We start from the raw sequence: 14,096 nt of genomic DNA, 5'->3' as shown, positions 1-14,096 counted from the left end.
CATACTGTAATTCATTACTGGCACATGTTGTAAGGCATATGTTTTGCCTACTTTGTAATCTAAACCGGCCTGTCGAGATGCTGTGGCAGACCAAGTTTCTATTTGGATTCCTGTCTCACTGGTATTAAATTATATGCACAGCGACTGAAGCACATATCATCAGTCTCATTTCAAACATTGGTAATTTTGGCATGAAGTGGGTAATTTTGTAGGTACAGAACATACTTATTACATGAGGCTTGTCATCAAATGACTACAAAAGATCTATATTTGAGGAATAGATACTGGGAAGAAGTGCTTAGGTATTCTGAGGAAACACTTTGATTGACAAGGAACTCCTTGAGTGCCAGGTTGCAAGTTCAGTCTTTAGTAAGGCTTGTTTGAAAGTATTGTGTTAACAATTCTGACAGGAAAAGTATTAGCTGCTAATGACTCACAATGTGTACCTGGAGGGCACAGAAAAAGTGTGGGAGGTGCAGAGCTCAACCTTCAGTGGCATGTATGCAAAAAATTGACATTGTCAACATTCAAGAAATGTTCAAAACAAACCATTAACTTGCACCATGAACACAGAGGGGAAAAATGGTGCACCACAGTGATCACAAATGTTTGCACCATCAAGATCGAAGGTGACCTCCTTGGGAGTTACAAACTGTGCAGGACATTCAGCTAGGTAATCCATTCTGAAAGAATGCATGTGGAGTCACATTAGAGTAACAGGGTGATGAGAACTAATGGAATGTGATGGCATGCAACTGAATGCTAAACAGTCTGTCGCAAAGCTTATCGTGAAATTGGCTATCCTGTAAAGCATTGCTTCGTATAGTGCGATAATATGTTTTATAGGCATGGAAAAAACAAACATCCAGAGGCTGAATTTGTGTAGTGGTTCCAGGTGGTATGAATTGCAACGTCATACATTTTTCAGGACAGATAGTTTGCTCTTAAGGAGTATGACTTTTATACAAGGACCAAGAATTAAGCCAAAGCAAGTTCTTTTGACCAGCTATTGGCCAAAAGCAGTGCTTGTACATTAATTTTAGTTCTCTTATGCCCATTTTCCCACTCCTGCTTGTACACAAGAGAGAATCGTAGGTGGCAGAGCACCTTCAACTTGTCACAGTGCAATGAATAACTTTCCAGTCAATTTACCATGCTGATTAACAATCAGCATAATTGTATATAAGTGTTTTAAGGCATTGTTGTTAGTTGATCTTGATGCCACTCTCTTGGTACCTCTAATTTCCAAGGTTTCTTTCATATGCACTTCCACTTCAAATTCTGATTGGTCTGAGATGAAAACAAGTTCCTAAGTTTGTTTATCTCTTCTACAAATTTTCAGGCTGATTCTGCAGTTTACTGTGCATCATTAAGTTGACGCTTTGTTTGAAATTCGTTATCTTACGTCCTCCGATACTGTAGCACTGTTTGAAGTTAAGCAAACATTCACTTCTTCCTGTGAAATCACTATAATCTATGTCATGCACAGTTTGATGTGCATAATGTAGTAGATCACTATCATGCACATCCTGTAAATTGTAATGAGCGTCCTGTGCAAACACCTGTTTCTGTAACCAGTTTGCTGTGTCCTCCCTTGAATATCCATAGTTTCTCTTATGCGCTACTAGTTATCTTTAGTGTCCTCTCCTTCGACAAGAATTGCTCTTTACTATGTTTCACCAGAGACAGGATTTGTGGCCCCCTGTTCTACAAGGATGATGAACTACACGGCTCAATATGGGTTTCAGTATAGCTTTGACATGTAAAGCATATATCGTCGTCATTGTATTTCTCACATACATTGTCCACACAGTCGAGCTTATAAGACACAACACATTCCACCGACTCACCTTGCAGAAACACAAATGTTTCATCTACCATTTCTTTCTCACACTCTGAAATTCCTTGGATTCCTCTATGATGAAATATAAACTTTGGCAAGTGTTGTTGTAGGTATATTCCAATGCAATGTTTGCTTTGTTTATCATTGCCATTGCCATTGCTCTGCTTTGTATCAACACCTGTAGCACTGTTGTAAGTTAGTTGGTGACTAAGCAGTTTGACTACAATGTGTAAACTCATGCTGTGCTCACCATTGGATACCTCGAGTTCCACCCCCTGTTGCCATTAGCAGCCAAAGTTGTTGCATGGTAGATGATGTATAGGGCGTTGAATGCCATAAACTTCATTGGCCTTTTGCTGCCTCCCACTCAATGGGTTCCTTGTGAAAAGAATTACTTTAGTAAGTTCAGGGGTACGTTTTATCTCATTGTTACCTACAAATTTTCATAACTTATGGTACTTTGTTCATAGTATATAAGCATAAAGTGTTTAAAAAATCACATGAAATTAAGACAAATACTGTTGCTGAGTGTAAGTCATTAGACTATGTGCTCTTCTATCACTAAAATGGCTGAATATATTACTGTTTTATTCAAAATAGAAATTCCAGCAAGAGGGTTTTTTTTTTTGGGGGGGGGGGGGGGGGGGAGTTCATAAGGACTGTGAACTCCCTGTCTGAAACATTATTGCTGATGAAGATGCCGTTATATTAGTCGACCAAATGGGCCTTCCCAGTAAAATAATTTATTGTATTTTTCTTGGTTTTGCTGCCAGATTGTAGGGAAGATAAATGATTTATGTAAGATGTAGTTATTGTGATAAGTAACAGTTTCAGACAGTTCCTGAGGTATCAAGAGATCACCAGTTTGGTAGTGGAGGGAAGTTTGGAAGTTAAACTAGTAGAGGGAAGGAGGAGGCCAAGGCTCAAATTGAGTAAGTAGGTTGAAATGGATGTAGGCTGCAGTCATTTTGCAAAGATGAAGAGACTTGCACAGGATAGACTAGCACAAAAGGCTGCATCGAACCAGTCTGTTTTTGTTTTGGATAAACATGAGCCAAGGTCTTTCCTGTGATGGAAGAATCTTGCTTATAAATGTTTGTCATGAGAAGGGAACTTCCGGTGACACTGAAAATGTGGATCAGGCCAGCCAAATCGTGAGGTTATTGCCTCGTGATAAGTAAGAAATCCAGTTTTGACTCCTGACCTTGGTAATGATTTTCAGTTGGCTCTTTCGATGCAAGTCTGTTTGATGCTGTCTTTGCTATCAACACCTGAAGAAAACTATCAGTTGTAGTTTCTCCGATGTTGGATGTGTATCTTGAAATAGCATATCTTCCAGTAACAGGATTATGATGTATTGCAAGCCATACCCATATCTTTGTAAAGTTAGTACTCTCTTAAAGAAGTGTGTGTGGGTTGGAGGGTGGGGGTGCGCATGCGCGCAGCCCCCCCATCCGCCTACCCGCACTTTATTGTGACACACTAACTAGCCAACCAGTAAGAACTGCGTGGTATCTGCTGAGCAGTAATGTTTTCAAGTATATTTTCACAATTTGTCAAACTAGCTTTCTCGAAAAACTATAGTCTCTTTCTATGAAAGCCAGATGGCATTAGACAATTTTCATCTCTGCACCCTTTTAGTACACCAATTGACAGGTAATGTTTGCAATTAGGGGTAATATGTTGCTTTAATGTTAATTACCCTTGTTGTTTGTTGGGAACTGAAATGATGATTTAGTTACACAGCTGTTGTAATTATTACTTGTGCTTATTTCTTTGGAATGCCTTTACTGATTTTTGGTAAGGAGAGCAGAGTTTGCCGTGATCCTTAGACTTTGTCCAGTTGTCTGGTGATAGAGGGAATCAGTTGTGTGTATCAGTCAGTGTTCTGACATTTATGTTCATTGCTTGTAACACAGTTTGCTGATATTCAGTGCAATAAGACACTGTGCAAGAAGTGTGTTACACATAAAATAAAAAATATGGATTAACACATCATACATGTGAAAGAATATCAGCTTATGGTTGATATAAAACAAAATGACGGTACAGTCAGCGTCAAATAGTGAAGCTTTCTCCTCTTTCGTAGCTTGCTGCTTAGTACAAACACGTCAAATTTTTAATGTATTCAGATTGTGTAACCTATCCTTTCTTATACTTTTTAAAGACAAGGTTATATTTTGGAATTTTTGTACGTAATATATGTGTGTGCTGTGCCATGATTCATTTAGTTTTATAATCTAATAAAAAAAGTATGTTACTATTATAGGTATAAGTGTGTGTGTTAGTTGTAAAACAGCAGTTGAAAATTTGTAACAGCTTTATAATTTTTGCTTCCAGGATTGAAATTGCTGAAAGGTCAGGAAGTCTGAAAGCTAATTTCATTTGAGATTTACATCAACAAATAAAATTTAAATCAAGATACACAAATTAGTCTTTCCAAATCTGATTGCACTGGTTAAGCCAGTGATGGAGGCGGGGAAATATCATCCAAGTTGTTGTTCCAGCGATGGATACAGTTGTTGCCAACAGTGAATGAATGAATAAATACTGAAAATAAATTGAAAACAAATAATGCTGGGAGGATAAGTTGACTGAAATTACACTTATAAGCATTACAGATGGAAAGCTGTTCAAAACTAATGGAAGATAGATTGTCTCATTCAGTTATTTATCATTTGTGCTCAATGCCAAAAATGAAACGAATGAGTGTTTTTGTTGTTCGCAGCAGTATTGATAGCTATATGGATCCTTTGTCCCTACCACTGTCAGTTCGTCCTGGTTGTGAAGGCAGGAAGGAAAATGAAAGAGTGTAATGTCGCATCAGCACCAAGGTCATTAGGGATGGAGCACAATCTTGGATTATGAATGGATGGAGAAGGAATTTGGCCATGCCCATCCCAAAGGAACCATTGACTTGGAATGACTTAGGGAAATCATTGAGAATCTAAATCTGGATGGTTGGATGCAGATTTAAAATTAATCCTTCGGAATGCGAGTTTAGTGTGCCAATCACTGTGCCACCTCACTTAGTTCCCAGTTGCAAGAACTGCAGCTGGTTGTAGCATGTGTCTTGTTTGCCCATGTTGCAGCTGCTTTTGAACAAATTTATTGTTTCATAAAACTTTCACACTAAGCAACTGATTGTATGTATAACAATTAACTTATCCGATACTGATTATCTGTCAAACATTACGTGAAGAGTATTCCCACTGAGTGGCAGTTAGCATTCTATTTTATATAATCATTATGTTAAAGTTGCTGTATAATATCGTACTTAAAAGTATATGTTTAAAATAGTTACATATATAGAAATTCAGTTATAAACTTTGAATTGTTTTGTGTACTGATTCTTTATTTAATTCAAAGTAAAAAATTTGTTCATATCTGAATTTGCTGTTTTGCTAAAAATTCGTTTTAAAAATACAATGTTTTGAAAAATGTATTCATTGAAGCAAAATCTGAACAAAACGCAAAATGGTGTCTGAAATGCCTCTGCCTCTTTTTCTGGGGGGGAGGGGGGGGGGGGGATGGATTTCAAGCGGCAAGGAGTAACATGTAGTTTTATAACTGAAGAAAAACAAAAACAAAACAAAAAGTGCTTTTGGCTTTGTATTAAAGCCTCATTACATTTTATATTCATTCCATGGTCTTATCTCTAAACAGTGTCACAAACTTTCATCTTAAAAGATGCACCCAAACTCTGATATGCCATTGTCTGCTCAGTTTCACAAGTGAATTAAAATGTTGCTAACTGATGATGCAAAGTTCCTTGTACTCCTGAATGAACTGTACCCTGTTGATCCAGACACTGAGTGAAAGTATGCTAACAAACTCGCCTTCAGATCAACGCAATGACTGATGGTTCTGTACATTTTGGACTCTAAAAACTATTAAGAATATGGAAGTCATCACTGCTCCACTAAGTGTCAAGCTCTGGCTTTGGCTTCTAGTTCACTATAAAATGGAAATTGTTGAACAACTGCATGAACATGATTTTGTTCAACGTAGAATATTTTGTTGCCTGAAAATTGTATGTTGTTGCCGACTGATGAGGCACCCTTCCATATGTATGCTAATAACAGTATGCAAGTCAGTGGTAAGTCTTCATCTACGTGGTTGCCTTCCGCTTTGTTGCATTTACTCTCATTCCTAAACCACACTTTGCAAGTTTGTTTTTCCCTGTCTAAAAAGTAATAAAATGCAGTAGTATCAAAAAGAGAAGTCAGTTGGCAAGACTAAAATTCTGAGAAGGCAGAATAGTTGGCTCAATCTTACCATCATGAGCCTAAAATCCGTGTACTTTCCAATGGAAACTTTACGTAGTTCGTGACACTTGTAGTGACTTCCTCAAGGAGGAAAGAATTACGGGTTGGAAAGGAGGAGCGGATGATTCAGATCATCAAGATGCACTAATAATGACTAGAAGTTTACAAAGGGTGCAGTAGTAAATAATCAGTAGGTGATGCTACAGGGAAACATTTTGGTTTGGGAAGGAAATTCCCATTTATGCAGGTCATATGATTCGCACAGATGGCTTATGAAAGACAGATGTTTGTTTTGCAAGTTTCTACTTGTTACAAGATTGTGACCTCCTTAAGTATTTGTTTGAAACCCAACAATTATTCCAGAATGAATTTCCATTCTGCAGTGGAGTGTGTGCTAGTTACTGCAAATAAAATTTGTGTCTGTCTTTTACTTAGGCTACAAATTTAAGAATAATCCTCCATCTTCGAGAACGTTACTGTGGGCAGTTACAGCCATACGGCGTAGTATGGATTATCAGTCTCCAGTTAAAGAGGATTATGAACCCTATGTGGTGTGTGCTGTGCAACATCCCGTTCCATGTGGCTGAAACTGTCCACAGTCAAATGATTGAAGATCAGTGGTTGATCTTTCGAAACTGCTACCCTTCAATAAAAGTAACTGTATCAAGGGCTGATTTTTTGTACTGTAACTACTGCCTCCTTTGTACAGGTGTCAAATGGATAAGCAAGTGATGAATTTACCCAGCTGGTTAAAACATGACATATGAAAATATCTGAGCAGCAGAGTTAAAAGACGTTGCACTGCACGTGTGGTGTATGGTCTCATAAAGTTTTTGTTGGTAGTGTGACCCATATAATTCAAGGCTGGTAATCCCATTCTATGCCATCTGGCTACAATTATCCATAGTCAAATACCAACCAGCAGCCTTAGCTACATACGTTATAGCGAGAGCAAATTTTATTTAAATTAATTATTAGTAGCTGTGATTGGGGATCACAGATTGATAGCTTATCATAATCATTATTGTTTTATATTAATTGTAGACATATATTATTGTTTATTATCCACTTAACCATATGTCTTTGTAACACTCTCTATGGCATGTGATTATTGCTTTGCACTTAGAGAAATTTGTTGATCATTATGTAGCTATGGTTAAAGGTTTTGCCGAGGTTCAGGGTTTCTGAATTTTAATTTTGTTTGTTTTACTTTTCTGGACACAACCTGAGAAAATTTCAGATAATGAACATGACTAATTGTGGAAAATTTTGTTGCAGTGATTGCCAAGAACAGCAACTGCAAAAAATAGGTGAATGTAAGTACTGTGTGTTAATTTCTCTATTTTGATAAGACACTGTAATTTCAGGTAAAGGCAGAATGCCCTCTATGCAAACAAAGTTTCCAGTCCATAATACACAATGTCAGATCTATTGAGGACTATGATCAGTATGATTTATTACCAAATGAAACAGCTGCAGCACCCACTGCGACAACCACTGTATCAGTCACTGCTTCATACCATTGGACACTGCGCGACATGCCACGATTTCGATACAGGTGAGATAAAGTAACATTAGAGCATGCTCATGTAGACAACAGAAGGGGTTAATAGAAGAAAGTGCTAACCCTCACTTTCAATGTCACTGCTAACCCTCACTTTCACTGTCACTAGTCTGATCAGGGTTGTCAATAACAATTAGTTCATTTGTACCATTAGAAAGAACTGTCTACTAAGTATATTGTTTTGTCTAACTGTATTTACTTTGTTGTCTTTGAATTTAACCAATATATAATGTACAATAACTCAAAATGAATCTCTTGTGGCCTAGTACTTCCGTCAACCTCTTCGGTTCTTTGCCTTACAAAGAATGCTCCAGGGAAGCCCTATAGTTTTAAAATATGTCTCAATTCTTTTTTTTTGGGGGGGGGGGGGGGAGAAGACAGGTTTCTACTTGACCACTTGTGCATTGTTTTCATTTGTGATCCTAGAATATGCTTTTATTTTACCTCTAGATGTGTGGAAATGATAGAAGTGTGTGTGTGTGTGGGGGGGGGGGGGGGGGGGGTATTGTTTCCGGTAAGTCTAAGTAGATAGACAAATTAAAAGTTGTTAATGGTTGAAGTTAAGTCAGAGAATATAGGGTATCATAAAACCTCATCTCAAATTTTTTGACTTGTTGCATATCATATTTAATGTTTCTAGGAGATCTTAGAGTGATGAATTGTGAACAACACTACCCCTTTGCATGTAGTAATATAATCTCTGCCTTCTGAAAAGAGATTTTTTATGTTGCTTGGAGGTTAGTCAATTTGAAATGACCTCCTTTGAGAGTAAGAAGAAGAGCACAATTTGTGGTGCTGTCTACTTCGTATCCGTTGGTGGCAGCATGTGTCAGATGTCCATGCCCGCGAAGTCTTTCAAGGAAATTATTGGTTGTTCAAAGTGTTGTAAGAACTATATGCAAATACTTATGTGGCCAGCTCCTCTTATGGCTCACATTGTGTGAAACTGAAGCATGCACAGTATACTGGCTTCAACCATGACTAATTTATGAACATGAGTTTCACTCAGTAATAAGAACTTTTTGGAACATAGTCCTTAGGAAAACATCGATCGATGAAAATGTATTGAAATTTTCAGTGAAACAGTCTAGTTCACATGTAAATTGTATATCACTGTACACCCGATAATGCGGGATAATGTGGGTGAGAAGATGCATGAGTAATCTAAAAACATGAATAATCAAGATATTTTCAGACATGTATTCTTTGTTTGAAAATTTATCCAAGTTCTGTGCATAGGTACTGTGGCATGTTTATTTCTGAAAATAGTCTGTGATGTTGCTCTTCTTTTGAGAAGAGTTGGCTTTTTTCTTTTTTTTTTTCACAGGATTTCGAATTTTTCTTGCAGCAGTGTCTCCCTCCGGCCCATATAATCTAGAAGAGTATCAACATATTGTAATGCTAGAATATGGGTTCTGCCTTTTCGCAAACACAGTTATTTTTCCTCTTTATCCACTTTTTTATAGTAATAATTCACAGGGAGATCCTTAGCTGCAGTATCCTTGAATGAATGCTCAAGGTCTTTTTATTATTTTCCTATCACTAGCAAATTTAACTTTGTGGTTCCCAGAAGCATTAGTGGTTCACAGAATTGTAATGCGTTCCTTAGAAGACATATATCCAGGAGCATGAACTTTGCTCTTGAAAGCTTGTGTTCCAGTTGGTAGACATTTCCAATACAGACACTTTTGTCTGCATTATATAAATTTGGTCTGGTGTGAAAAGTTTGTCTTCCACAAATTTCTGGAGTTCTTCCCAGAAGCAATCGGCTGCTGCAAAATTTGAACTAAGCCACTCTCCTTGGACAATAAGTTTGTTAATCCCGTGACATTTTTCGAATCTGGTTAGCCATCCAGATGAGGCATTAAATTCTCCACCTAACTCTAGAGCTTCATGAAAATATGTAGCTTTTTCAGTACACATCACACCTGAAACAGAACTCTTCTGCTCATTTGTGGCTAAACCATTGCAAAAGAGCAGCATCTAATTCATCAGATTTAGATCTTTCCATGTTTTTTCAGTCCAAATGGTCCAGAACTAGAATTTCATTTCTTGACAAAAGCCTTTATTTTCTGCTTGTTCTTTCTAATGTGCCAAACAAGTCTACATTCCAGTACCATAATCAGCTCTTAATTTTGCAGCAGTTTCCCCTTCTCAAATCTTTCAGTTAATTCTAATTTTTGTTTTAATGTCAACATGTGTTTCTTTCCTTTCTAAATCATCTCTTTTACACATTCCTTTTAACTTGCTTAATTGAAAATGCTGATTAACATCAGAAAACTGAGTTTGTTTTTTATTTATATGGAAAAGGCTGATAGATGCAATGTAAATGGTACTCTGTTCTCACAGGGCTGTAATTTCAACAATGGAAATGGCACTTGTTATCACATGGTGGGTTGTTTATTGCTGTTTGCTAGAGAAAAATAATGCACATATTTTTTAGATGCACGAATAATCTGCAATCCGAATAATCCACACATCAGTAATCGGGAGTACATTGTAATTTGTCTGGTTATTGGTTTTGGTCTTTTAGTGGGCCAGTATTTACCCCTAGGTGACAGCAGGCTGTTCAACGTGCCTCCAGAGTGGTCTGCTCCACATTGCCAGCTCCTGCTGTCACCAATGAGTAAAAAATTGTTTATAAAAGACTGAAACTGACCACCAAATGAAGTATATACAAGTTACATGTTATCTAGAATGTTTTATTGAAATAATTTTAATATCATTCGGTGGTGTTCCACCACTGTGGCTTTAAGTATCATAGTGGATTCTAAAACCATAGTACTATGTGTGTGCTACAGAAAAGATATCTGCTACCCAAATCACAGCATTTGTCTGTTTTATGCTTCTGTTTGTTGGTACTAAATAATAAAATGGCCACTACTGTTGCTTAGTAATAAATTACAGCTTTAGAATAGTGTTGTGAATTATGAATACACACAATACTGCCAGCTAGAGGATAATTTTGATACCATTTCTAACTTGTGGGTGGATATGTCTCTTAATTAAATTTTTTATTTTACTATTTCTGTTTGGCTCACACTCATTGACTTGTTATTGTTATTGTATAAATGACACATACATACAATTTGAGTACACATTAGTTGGCTTAAGGGGTATTAGTTATAGATGATATTGATGCAATGCATGATGTATTGTGCATGTTCTGCTCAATTTCCCCCTCTCCTTTCCTGTGAAATAATGTAATGTGTGCAACTTCATTGATCACTTACATTCTAATTTTCAGTCCTCTATTTCTAGGCACAGCCAACCAGTAGTAATGAACTCCTTGTGTCACTAGTAATTTGTTTTCTAGTTAGAGCAACAATGCCATACCTCAACCTTTCCTTTTTCATTTCTTTCCCATCCCATCAGTTAAGATTTCAGTAACACATTTCTGCAGTCTGGAGTTGCCATGTATACAGATAACTATCACTGTTGATAAGTAATGACTATGCATGCTTTCAGAATTTATTTGTACTGTATGTGCATGGAATTGATGATATTGTAGTCATCTGCCTAGAGACTGGTTTGATGCAGCTCTCTCTCTCTCTCTCTCTCTCTAACACACACACACACACACACACACACATACACACACACACACACACACACACTCACTCTGCCACCCTTTATCAATTGAACTATTGCTTGGTGCTTCAGAATGTGTCTATCAAACTACCCTTATTTTAGTCAAGTAGTGCTGTAAACTTTTTTCCTCTTTAATTAGATCCAGTACATCTACATTGGGTATCCATTCTACCCACCTAATCTTCAGTAGTCTTCTATATTGCCATATTTAAAAAGCTTCTAATTTCTTCTTCTAAGTACTGTTAATCAGTCGTATTTCACTTCCATATAAGACTTCACTCCAAACAAACATGTTCAGAAAACACTTCCTAACAATTCCGTCAGATAATGATCACGCAGTAGTCAACAGTATTCCAAGAGGTCGAACAACTGTAGTGCTGGCAGTCTCCTTAGTAGACTTCTTTGGTCTTTTAAGGCTTGTGTCAATAACCCAACATTTGATTCACCTTCGTCACAACATGTGATGTTTCCCAGTTATGTTGTTTATATTTGTGAGCCCTAGGACTTTTGTTAGATCTGTGACGCTCAAATTAGTTTTACTCATTGATTTCTCGAAGCTCGATGAAACCTTCTTAGTAATCATCTGGAGAACCTCACACATTTTATTGTTTATGATCAATTCACATTTTGCACTGTGAAGTTATATTTTCAACGTCATTTTGCTATTTGCTTTGCTCTTCTGAGGAGTTTACTAGACGGCAGCATTAACTGCCACAAATCTAAGAGAAATGTTCTGATTGTTTTCTAAATATTTTATATGTATTAAAGTAAAAGGTCTACATCACTTTACTTGCAGCAGCACACTCATCACTTCCTTTTCACTAGGTGACGTCCTGACAATTACTGCAAACTGTGACCTTTCAGACAAGAAATCGCAAAACTGAGACGATAGTCCATAAGAAAGCCATGTGGTTGGAAGCCGCTTCTGAGGATTGATATCAAAAGCCTTTATGGAAATCTATAAATATGGAATCAGTTGGAGAGTCCCTGTACGCTGTATGTCATGCAGATAAAGTACCAGCTGTGACTCACAAGAGTGATGTTTTCGAAATCCACACTGGTTCGATGTCAGTATGTAATATATTCTGGGGTATTTCATAACATTAATTATTTGTTCTCACACCCTGCTACAAGTCAATGCCAATGAAATGGATCTATAACTCAGTAGATATGTTTATTTTCTCTCATATGTATTGCTGTGGTCTGTGCAACTTTTCATTCTTCTCTCTCACCATATATACTAGAATACTCCTCATGACATTGTAAGAAAAGTAATTAAGCTGCAGCATTGTTTACGTACAAGGTACACTCCTAAATTGTTAGCCCATACAAGAAAGACATTGCCTGTAGAAACATAATCGTCCTGCTACGACTGTGGTAGGGTCATGACAACATAGCGGAACATGTGTGGTGACGCTGTGATAGTTTGCTGGAATGACAGAGAATTATCTTGCAAGTCTCAAGATTCATTTGTGGTATACTAATCAAAGATTTTCAATGGATTTTGCTTCGATGTGTCATCTACTTGCCAAACATATGTTTACAGAAAGGGAGATCACTTTCACACAACAACTACAACTAATCTCGTTGTCTACATTGTGTATTATTTGTATCAGCTATCACAAGGGCAATGAGGAGGCAGTGAATGCAGCAGTTGGTCACTTGCACCGTGAAAATGTCAACGCACTGTAACGAGTAACTCTCACTTTGAAACTGGCATGAGAGTAACATTTTACCTGCTCTGTGACAGAGCCACAGACAGCTAAATTGATCTCAGAAGGACATCTTCAGAAATTTTGTCATCATAAGATATCTCACTACATTCAGTAACCAGTGAATCTAGAAGTAAGGAACATAAAATACTGCAGAACTGCTACTGAAAATCTGCAAATGATATCTTATCACTGGATACTCTGTTAATGGTGTTTCATTCAACAACTACTCTCTAACAGCCACATTGTTACATATCTAAATCTACATCCATACTCCGCAAGCCACCTGACAGTGTGTGGTGGAGGGTATCTTGAGTACCTCTATCGGTTCTCTTTTCTGTTCCAGTCTCATATTGTTTGTGGAAAGAAATATTGTCGGTCTGCATCTCTGTGGGCTCTAAATCTCTCTGATCTTATCCTCATGGTCTCTTCGCGAGATATTCATAGGAGGGATCAATATACTGCTTGACTCCTCGGTAAAGGTATGTACTTAGAACTTCAACAAAAGCCCCTACCGAGCTACTGAGTGTCTCTCTTGCAGAGTCTTCCACTGGAGTTCATCTGTCATCTCCGTAACGCTTTTGCAATTACTAAATGATCCTGTAACAAAGCACGCTGCTCTCCATTGGATCTTCTCTCTCTCTTCTATCAACCCTACCTGGTACAGATCCCACACCAGTGAGCAGTATTCAAGCAATGGGCGAACAAGTGTACTGTAACCTACTTCCTTTGTTTTCAGACTGCATTTCCATAGGATTCTTCCAATGAATCTGTCTGGCATCTGCTTTACCAACGATTAATTTTATCTGGTCATTCCATTTTAAATCACTCCTAATGCGTACTCCCAGATAATTTATGGAATTAACTGCTTCCAGTTGCTGACCTGCTACATTGTAGCTAAATGATAAAGGATCTTTCTTTCTATGTATTTGCAGCACATTACACTTGTCTACATTGAGATTCAATTGCCATTCCCTACACCATGTGTCAATTCGTTGCAGGTCCTCGTGCATTTCAGTACAATTTTCCATTGTTAAAACCTCTCGTTATACTACAGCATCATCCACAGAAAGCCTCAGTGAACTTCCGATGTTATCCACAAGGTCATTTATATATAT

General features: G+C 37.5%; 1 protein-coding gene across 5 annotated transcripts in view; it reads left to right on the top strand.

Moving 5' to 3' along the window:
- Positions 1-14,096, top strand: part of LOC126190877 (E3 ubiquitin-protein ligase Topors) — a 106,993-nt gene that overhangs the window by 57,915 nt on the left and 34,982 nt on the right. For all 5 annotated transcript variants that reach the window (XM_049931480.1, XM_049931482.1, XM_049931481.1 and 2 more), the window contains one exon: positions 7,479-7,669. In XM_049931480.1, coding sequence (XP_049787437.1) covers positions 7,479-7,669 — 191 coding nt within the window. The remainder of the gene's footprint in view (positions 1-7,478; positions 7,670-14,096) is intronic.

Source organism: Schistocerca cancellata, chromosome 6, assembly GCF_023864275.1.
Source record: "Schistocerca cancellata isolate TAMUIC-IGC-003103 chromosome 6, iqSchCanc2.1, whole genome shotgun sequence".
Taxonomy (NCBI): domain Eukaryota; kingdom Metazoa; phylum Arthropoda; class Insecta; order Orthoptera; family Acrididae; genus Schistocerca; species Schistocerca cancellata.
The sequence above is the reverse complement of the archived record's forward strand: the minus strand, read 5'-3'. Positions and strand labels throughout refer to the sequence as shown.